Source organism: Rutidosis leptorrhynchoides, chromosome 11, assembly GCF_046630445.1.
Source record: "Rutidosis leptorrhynchoides isolate AG116_Rl617_1_P2 chromosome 11, CSIRO_AGI_Rlap_v1, whole genome shotgun sequence".
NCBI lineage: Eukaryota > Viridiplantae > Streptophyta > Magnoliopsida > Asterales > Asteraceae > Rutidosis > Rutidosis leptorrhynchoides.
In genome coordinates this window covers 53,262,143-53,272,438 of record NC_092343.1, presented here as the reverse complement: position 1 = coordinate 53,272,438, position 10,296 = coordinate 53,262,143, and the positions used below count along the sequence as shown (strand labels likewise).

At 33.9% G+C, this 10,296-nt stretch overlaps 1 protein-coding gene across 1 annotated transcript; it reads left to right on the top strand.

Moving 5' to 3' along the window:
- Positions 1 to 4,646: 4,646 nt before the first annotated feature.
- Positions 4,647 to 8,222, top strand: LOC139876865 (uncharacterized). Its single transcript, XM_071864254.1, has 4 exons — positions 4,647 to 4,815; positions 5,108 to 5,514; positions 6,227 to 6,313; positions 6,425 to 8,222. Exons 2-4 carry the CDS (start codon positions 5,152 to 5,154, stop codon positions 7,961 to 7,963), a joined length of 1,989 nt encoding a protein of 662 aa, XP_071720355.1. The 5' UTR covers positions 4,647 to 4,815; positions 5,108 to 5,151; the 3' UTR covers positions 7,964 to 8,222.
- The last annotated feature ends 2,074 nt before the right edge of the window (positions 8,223 to 10,296 follow it).

Below are 10,296 nucleotides of genomic sequence, written 5' to 3'. Positions count from 1 at the left end.
TCACCTGGGAGCGTGAAGATCAGATGAAGAAGAAATACCCGCATCTATTTCCAGAAGATTCGTCAACACCTTCAACAGCTTAAAATTTCGGGACGAAATTTATTTAACGGGTAGGTACTGTAGTGACCCGAACTTTTCCATGTTTATATATATTAATTGAGATTGATATTTACATGATTAAATGTTTCCAACATGTTAAGCAATCAAACTTGTTAAGACTTGATTAATTGAAATATGTTTCATATAGACAATTGACCACCCAAGTTGATCGGTGATTCACGAACGTTAAAACTTGTAAAAACTATATGATGACATATATATGGATATATATATATAGTTAACATGATACTATGATAAGAAAACATATCATAAAGTATATTAACAATGAACTACATATGTAAAAACAAGACTACTAACTTAATGATTTTTAAACGAGACATATATGTAACGATTATCGTTGTAAAGACATTTTAATGTATATATATCATATTAAGAGATATTCATACATGATAATATCATGATAATATAATAATTTAAAATCTCATTTGATATTATAAACATTGGGTTAACAACATTTAACAAGATCGTTAACCTAAAAGTTTCAAAACAACACTTACATGTAACGACTAATGATGACTTAACGACTCAGTTAAAATGTATATACATGTAGTGTTTTAATATGTATTTATACACTTTTGAAAGACTTCAATACACTTATCAAAATACTTCTACTTAACAAAAATGCTTACAATTACATCCTCGTTCAGTTTCATCAACAATTCTACTCGTATGCACCCGTATTCGTACTCGTACAATACACAGCTTTTAGATGTATGTACTATTGGTATATACACTCCAATGATCAGCTCTTAGCAGCCCATGTGAGTCACCTAACACATGTGGGAACCATCATTTGGCAACTAGCATGAAATATCTCATAAAATTACAAAAATATGAGTAATCATTCATGACTTATTTACATGAAAACAAAATAACATATCCTTTATATCTAATCCATACACCAACGACCAAAAACACCTACAAACACTTTAATTCTTCAATTTTCTTCATCTAATTGATCTCTCTCAAGTTCTATCTTCAAGTTCTAAGTGTTCTTCATAAATTCCAAAAGTTCTAGTTTCATAAAATCAAGAATATTTTCAAGTTTGCTAGCTCACTTCCAATCTTGTAAGGTGATCATCCAACCTCAAGAAATCTTTGTTTCTTACAGTAGGTTATCATTATAATACAAGGTAATAATCATATTCAAACTTTGGTTCAATTTCTATAACTATAACAATCTTATTTTAAGTGATGATCTTACTTGAATTTGTTTTCGTGTCATGATTCTGCTTCAAGAACTTCGAGCCATCCAAGGATCCATTGAAGCTAGATCCATTTTTCTCTTTTCCAGTAGGTTTATCCAAGGAACTTAAGGTAGTAATGATGTTCATAACATCATTCGATTCATACATATAAAGCTATCTTATTCGAAGGTTTAAACTTGTAATCACTAGAACATAGTTTAGTTAATTCTAAACTTGTTCGCAAACAAAAGTTAATCCTTCTAACTTGACTTTTAAAATAAACTAAACACATGTTCTATATCTATATGATATGCTAACTTAATGATTTAAAACCTGGAAACACGAAAAACACCGTAAAACTGGATTTACGCCGTCGTAGTAACACCGCGGGCTGTTTTGGGTTAGTTAATTAAAAACTATGATAAACTTTGATTTAAAAGTTGTTATTCTGAGAAAATGATTTTTATTATGAACATGAAACTATATCCAAAAATTATGGTTAAACTCAAAGTGGAAGTATGTTTTCTAAAATGGTCATCTAGACGTCGTTCTTTCGACTGAAATGACTACCTTTACAAAAACGACTTGTAACTTATTTTCCGACTATAAACCTATACTTTTTCTGTTTAGATTCATAAAATAGAGTTCAATATGAAACCATAGCAATTTGATTCACTCAAAACGGATTTAAAATGAAGAAGTTATGGGTAAAACAAGATTGGATAATTTTTCTCATTTTAGCTACGTGAAAATTGGTAACAAATATATTCCAACCATAACTTAATCAACTTGTATTGTATATTATGTAATCTTGAGATACCATAGACACGTATACAATGTTTCGACCTATCATGTCGACACATCTATATATATTTCGGAACAACCATAGACACTCTATATGTGAATGTTGGAGTTAGCTATACAGGGTTGAGGTTGATTCCAAAATATGTATAGTTTGAGTTGTGATCAATACTGAGATACGTATACACTGGGTCGTGGATTGATTCAAGATAATATTTATCGATTTATTTCTGTATATCTAACTGTGGACAACTAGTTATAGGTTACTAACGAGGACAGCTGACTTAATAAACTTAAAACATCAAAATATATTAAAAGTGTTGTAAATATATTTTGAACATACTTTGATATATATGTATATATTGTTATAGGTTCGTGAATCAACCAGTGGCCAAGTCTTACTTCCCGACGAAGTAAAAATCTGTGAAAGTGAGTTATAGTCCCACTTTTAAAATCTAATATTTTTGGGATGAGAATACATGCAGGTTTTATAAATGATTTACAAAATAGACACAAGTACGTGAAACTACATTCTATGGTTGAATTATCGAAATCGAATATGCCCCTTTTTATTAAGTCTGGTAATCTAAGAATTAGGGAACAGACACCCTAATTGACGCGAATCCTAAAGATAGATCTATTGGGCCTAACAAACCCCATCCAAAGTACCGGATGCTTTAGTACTTCGAAATTTATATCATATCCGAAGGGTGTCCCGGAATGATGGGGATATTCTTATATATATGCATCTTGTTAATGTCGGTTACCAGGTGTTCATCATATGAATGATTTTTATCTCTATGTATGGGATGTGTATTGAAATATGAAATCTTGTGGTCTATTATTATGATTTGATATATATAGGTTAAACCTATAACTCACCAACATTTTTGTTGACGTTTTAAGCATGATTATTCTCAGGTGATTATTAAGAGCTTCCGCTGTCGCATACTTAAATAAGGACGAGATTTGGAGTCCATGCTTGTATGATATTGTGTAAAAACTGCATTCAAGAAACTTATTTTGTTGTAACATATTTGTATTGTAAACCATTATGTAATGGTCGTGTGTAAACAGGATATTTTAGATTATCATTATTTGATAATCTACGTAAAGCTTTATAAAACCTTTATCTATGAAATAAATGTTATGGTTTGTTTTAAAAATGAATGCAGTCTTTGAAAAACGTCTCATATAGAGGTCAAAACCTCGCAACGAAATCAATTAATATGGAACGTTTTTAATCAATAAGAACGGGACATTTCAGCATATTCCAGAATAAATCTTGCTTTTCTTCTTCATATTGATCTTCTTCGTCTTCGTCTTCGTCTCCGTCTTTTTCTCCATCTGAATCACTAGATGCGATAACAGATATCTCAAACGGGTGGTCTCCTTCTTTAATTTTATACGTTTTCAACACCATAGTTAAACATATCAAACTCTTCAGTGTTTGGAGGTGGCATTTCAGGCTCTCCCGCTTCTAAATTATGAAGGTTTGGTTCAGTGACTTGTGTTGAGTGTGTTTCTGGGTTTGGTTGTGGTTGGAGTGTTTCTGGGTTTCGTTGTGGATGGTGTGTTTCGTAGTTTCGTTGTGGTACGTGTGTTTCTGGGTTTCGTTGTGGTAGATTCATTCATACTTTCTCAACAACATAAATATCAATCGGAGCATTTACAATTGCATATTGTAAGAACTCTTGAAAGTCTTCATAATCATCCGTAATATCAAAAACATGGTTATTATAAATGTATCTCATTGAAACAGGTGAATTGGGTGGCATTTGTATTTTTTTAAGAACATTTTTTAATAATATTCTCTGATTCATTGGTTTTACAGGTGCAACAGGTAGTTTTAGCCGAATTCTAAAACAATCTAGGGGTAAATACATGAGAATGTTGTTAATGTACTCAAAAGAACCCCCACAACATATATGAACAACAAATTTATCTTCATTAACACAATTCATAAATACTTAGTTAGTGAAAAAAATGCTTGAAAATGTACCTTGTGTAGCCAATAAATCACTGAAATTCTTTTGAAATGAGTTGTTAGGAAATGATAAATTACAAGTTCCAGAGACATTCTTTATATAGGATCGAAATTCTATCCATGAAAATCTAGAAAATCTAATTAAATCTTATCCTGAAAATCCTATCCTGATAAGATAAAGGCGCAAGGACGCAAGGACGCAAGAAGGCTTGCGTACTTGCGCCAGTGTGTACGCAAGATACCTTGCGCCTTGCGAGGGCGTTTTGTCAATTTTTTTTTTTTTGGGCTCTGGTGCAAGGGGTAAAAAATATTTGGGCATTTTAGTGATAATTCCGTCCCAATCAAAAGTACTTATACTTGGGCTCTAACGGGCCGATTGGGTTATTGGCTAGCCCACCAACATATAAACAGGTGGTTGACGATTCCACCCCCCTAAAACCCGTCACGCAACCCCCCAACTCAGTAACGAGTCACCGACTCGGTGACCCCCACAAGTCCGTACGTATACACAATTGGCAAAAGGTTGAATTATTCCTTCACAGGTTAGGGCTTTTTTTCCATTAATTCCAGGACGTATTTTATCTTCTACCCTTTTATACTCCTTTTTTGACCTCCTATCAATTTCAATCGACTCAACCGAAACCCTAGCAAATGTACACTTTTTGTGCGTGTATCTTTTGCCATAATTTGAAGTGCTAGGGCTTATTTTATCGTTTGCAGGTATCAAATTCATCAATTAATTTGTATCTATCACCGAATTGAATCCCTGCGTGTTTGTGCCCTAATTTTGAATTTGTAACTGCTTATTAATCGTTTAATTTTATAAAGTATTTGATTAATTTTCTTACAGTACTTTTTTTTTTTTTTTTTTTTTTTTTTATGTGTTTTGCCCTAATTTGAAAATGCATGGCTTATTTGATTAGGTTTAGTTTTTAAGGTTTTGTATTAGTTCAGATTATGTCGAATTTGATCAATTATACTTATTTATTGTGTTTCTTGGCTTAATTTGAAGTTCTAATAAGAGGAATTTTACTGGGACATTAATGAAAAGTTGTGATGGATTCGAATACTGTGGTATTGGAAATAAGCTCGGATGAAGATGTTGGATGGAATGATTACAGTGGAAGCGGAACTTCGAACGGTGGCGATGATCACGATTGGTTAACCGGGCTTCTTGATGAGGTTAATAAGGAGACTAAAGGCATTGATAATTGTGATGAAGTGGAGGTAACGAGTGAGTCTGAAAAACCTTTGAAGAAATTGAAGTTGACCTTTAAGGCTTCTTTAGTTGACTTGGATGATGATTGTGTGATTCTTGATCACGATCCGAATGAACCGATGAAGGATCGGAGTGACAATCCGGTTAAGGAGGTTGATGATGATTCGGATGATATTGTTGTTGTCAGCGAAAAAGGACAGGTTAGGATTCTGATATATGAATTTGGTTTTGGTTTTTTTATTCATGTTATCATTTAGATTGTTTAATGTTTAATTAATTGCTTATAATGAGTTTTAAGTTTGTCTTAAATTGTTTTGTTACTTGTTAGACTTGGTTATGCTGGAAATAGTGTTCTGTTGAGAAGTTAGCATTAGGTGTTGAATTTGTTTGGATAGAATTGGCCACAAATTAGGTATTTTAGTGTGTGTTTGCCTTTCAAGAAAAGAAAAAAAAAAACAAATTAGGTAATTTAGGAAAGGTTTGATCTGTTCGGCTATTGAACCTTTCTTATTGCTATCGCCTATCGGCTATTATAAGCTTTTTGATTTTGCTATGATTAACTTCTAACACTTTGGCTCATTTTTTAAGTTAATTTTTAAATCTAAAGCATACCTTGTTTATCCTCAAGTCAGTAAAGGATAACACAGTTGACCCGTTAGTAATATTATGTAAGTTTGACCTGTTATCACTTATCATATTAATCACTGAAATATCTCCATGTAGCATAAATAATTATAGAAATAGGATGGTTAGCGACTTACTGGATACATAAATACTTGATAAGTGATGAAATTTGTGATCTTTTTAAGATGATTTACACATGAATAAATTATTCACAGAATGAAAAGAAGAAAAAAAAACGTTCTATTTTTTTATGCAAACTAAGATTCTTTTGTTTCTACTTTTTTGTAGGTTGCATGTCGAGATTATCCCCATTCAAGGCACCTTTGTGTCAAGTTCCCTTTCTCAACTACCCCAAATAAAAGCCACTGTGCACAGGTTATTTTAAAAATCCCTTTATTTGCTATTATCTGACAAATAAAAACTAATTTACACCCGCATCATGTTTTTTTTTAATCTATAATTATTTATTTATTTATTGGATTTCAGTGCTACTGTTATGTTTGTGACTCACTCGCACCGTGTGTCAAATGGGGCAATGGAACTGCAACCATGGACCATTGTAATGCAACTGATAAAGATGATATATGGATACTCGAACGGAAACTTGCCAAAAGTGGTAATAAAGATATCCAACCCGTTCATAAAGATACATCTTGTGTAAACCAATTACCACAAATGGACATCAACAGACCTACACCACCGGCTCTAGTTCAATCCCACAATCAGTTTCCAGGTCCGGGCCCGGGCTCTATGCACCCCACCTACAACTCGGCTAACTTTCGGCCCCCGAGTATCATTGCATCAAGAAACAAAGTGCATCCAGATTTGGTCTCTCAGTTCGCGCTTAGGTGTCACCAGAACACAACAACAGTCAACCAAAACTTTAACTTAGGTGTTAGGACTAAGAACAGACCAGTTGTTCGGGTTGGAACCACAGCCAACCGTGGGTCAGTTGGGGCTGTGACCACACCCAATCAAGGTTCAGTTAGGGTGGCAGCAACACCCAATCAAGGTTCAGTTAGGGTTGCAGCAACACCCAATCAAGGTTCAGTTAGGGTTTCAACGACACCCAATCAAGGTTCGGTTAGGGTTCCAACTACAGCCAACCGTGGGTCAGTTGGGGTTGCAATGACACCCAATCAAGGTTCAAGGGTTTCAACCACAGCCAACCGTGGGTCAGTTGGGTTTGCAATGACACCCAATCAAGGTTCAAGGGTTTCAACCACAGCCAACCGTGGGTCAGTTGGGGTTGCAATGACACCCAATCAAGGTTCAGTTAGGGTTTCAAGCACAGCCAACAGAGGGTCAGTTGGGGTGGCAACCACGGCTAACCAATATCCAAACGGGTCATACATGGGCAATTTTGGAAATTCCAGTAGGCTTCAGAATAACGTTGTTAGTGGAATGCATTCAGGTTTAAATAAATATATTCCTTCCTCACAACCAAATAAAGTCAACACATCGGTTGCATATTCTCCTCAAAGTCAAAATGGTACATCTTCAACTGTATTTCCCCAACCTAAGTTCTCCAATCAGCAAAACCCTAATATTCAATCTCAAATAAATTCAAACCCGAAACCTTACCAACCTAATTTTGTCTCAACAGCATCTTCTCAGCCCAAACTGACATCGGGTCAGCCCAGTTATATGGTACCAGTTCAGCCCAGTTATCAGGCTTCAACCCAAACCCATGTACATAGCCCATCGGTTCCTGTTACAAATACAATCCCGAGTTTTCCTCAATCAAGTCAAGTTCAAGTTCCTATAACGGATCCGGGTTTTAAAAATTACGGGTCGAGTTTGCCTTCGGTGCAAAATTCTACGTCACATGAAGGTGCAGAGTCAACAAAAGAGTCAACACTGGCTGGAGTTGCTGACAGTGTATTAGCTGATTTCCCGTATGATTGGATATTTGATAACCAGCCTGTTGAGCCGGGGTTCATGAATATTTCTGAACTAAATGGGTTAAATGACTACATGGCTGATTCTGCTTTTCTAGATACAGGTTCATTATTTGAGTTTTAAGCTTTTTATATCCGAAATGCGTTTTTTTGCTTGGCAGTGAATGGTGAAGTTTTCAGTATTTAGCATTCATGCCTTGTTTGGATAACTGGAGTATTTATGGCTGGTAGCACAAGATTACTTTTTTATTGGAATTTGATTTTGCCCTTTTTGGGTTTAATATCGACTAGGGTTTCGTTTCAGAAAGTAGAATTCTATTGTAATTATCTAGTTATCGTTTATGTAATTTGAAGGAAAGTATCTTGAATGTGATTTTTATTGATCCATATTAAAGTTTGTGGCAACCTTCAAGGACATCTCCAATGGAGTTTTGGCAAAGCTTTTTAAGAAGCTGCATGGTTGCCTGAGATTAGTCAGTTGACAGAGTGGTTGGGTACCTAGTTTAATAAATAATACTGTAATGCAAAAAAAATAAATAAAAAAATAAATAAAAAAATAAAGGTTTTCTAAGAATAGCTATTTGTTTAAATGACCTTACCACAATTATAAAGCTCAAAAACAAATTAGTCAGGTGACTGGGGGGGTTGGATACCTAGTTTAATATTTAAAATTAATAAATTAAAAGGCTTTTTAAGAATAGGTATTTGTTTGAATGACCTTGCTATAATTATGAGAACCTTTCTAAAGCTGAAGAACAATTCTAGAGTATGAAGGATCTGAAAGTTGTTTTTCAATTAACACTTGTAATTCAAACTCTACTCTTTGAAAAGGGTGATGATATATTCATTGTATTTTTTGATAAATCCAAATTCGTGTGCATTAAGAATTTAAGATTAAGAGCTTGTAAAATTGTTACTCCAACCTGTCCCACAAAAAGTGTTCTCAAACAAAAAAATGTTTGAATTTAAAATATGTATGTGTCTCCAAACAAAAAATGCTGAATTTAAAATATGTTGTTAAAAGGTCTATTTTGTCTTTCATTTATATATTTTTCTAATTAACTAGCTTCCTTAACAAAGTAAAACAAGAAATTATGAATAAATGTTTTGCCTACTTTCATACATAAAGATTGTAGATATGTAACTTCTGTGACTTTTTAATGTACTATTGAGTAAAGGGCATTTATTTTAGAACATATATAAATTATTTTTTTCGGCTTAAAAACGATATAATTATTAAAACGCAAAAAGAAGGTTCATCAAAAATGAAACCTCCTTCGAACATACAAACAATAGAACCGAGCAAACTAAACTAAAACTAAAACTAAACTCGTAAAACCGACAATAACAGTCCGAAGACAATGATCGACACGGACCAAGGCCTAAACGTGAAACAACAATTAAACATCTTTAATGAAAACACCAAAAGATTTCTTCTCCGCACCTTGAACCAATTTTTTCTCTCTTAGTTAAACACTAATGTGAACTCTATATATGAAAAGGAGAGTAAATTTTAGTTGATTTATTAGAATGTACGCCTGGACATATCCCAATCAAATGATTTCGGCCACAAATCTAACTGTTAGGTGAAGGGACAATTAACTCCAACAATCAAAACTACTACATAAATTCATTTAATTTGCTCACATTCTTGGCTATATAGGATCTTCACTCCATTTTCAATTTTGTTGGCATAAAATATTATTGTTGAAATATTAATGTATTTCTAGAGTAATCTAGAATTAACTAATTGTATTTAGTAGATATTTATTAAAATTAACTAGAACTAGTAGTAGATATTTGTAAAGTAATTACTAGAAGTTGCTACATGAACTAGTAGTAGCTAGAAGTTTCATGACCGACTCATTGGAGTCTATAAATAGCCAAGAGGCCTTGCAAAATCTATGTACAAAACTCTCAACACAATTTCAAGTAATAAAAACTCAACTTTCTAAAACTCTTCTCCATTATAATTTCTAAGACACCCCCTCAACATCATAAACATTATAATACATCTAAATTGAAACTAATAACTTAATCTAAATACACTACAATTCTAACAAGTGGTATCAAGAGCCGTTTGGGCGTTCGTTCGAGTACACCATGACTACCGTTGGTGCGTACAATATTCCCGTCCCCATCTTTGATGGCGACAACTATGATTTTTGGAGTATCCGAATGAAGACATATTTCCAAGCACAAATCTTATGGGATATTGTCGAAGTCGGGTTTACAACTCCGAAAGATGCCGGAACTCTGTCCGCGGAAGAACAAGAAAAATACAACAAAAATGTTGTAAGAAATGCCGCCGCTCTGGGCTACATCCAACAAGCTTTGACGCCGTCTATCTTTCCACGAATCATGGGAGCTACGACAGCCAAAGAGGCGTGGAAGATCCTTCAAGAAGAATTTCAAGGAAACGTCAAGGTAAGATCCGTCAAACTACTAACTCTAAGA

Coding starts and splice junctions, on each gene's coding strand:
- LOC139876865 (XM_071864254.1), top strand. CDS start 5,152: ATGGATTCGAATACTGTGGTATTGGAAATAAGCTCGGATGAAGATGTT. Junction 5,515..6,226: donor TTGTCAGCGAAAAAGGACAG/GTTAGGATTCTG, acceptor ACTTTTTTGTAG/GTTGCATGTCGAGATTATCC. Junction 6,314..6,424: donor ATAAAAGCCACTGTGCACAG/GTTATTTTAAAA, acceptor ATTGGATTTCAG/TGCTACTGTTATGTTTGTGA.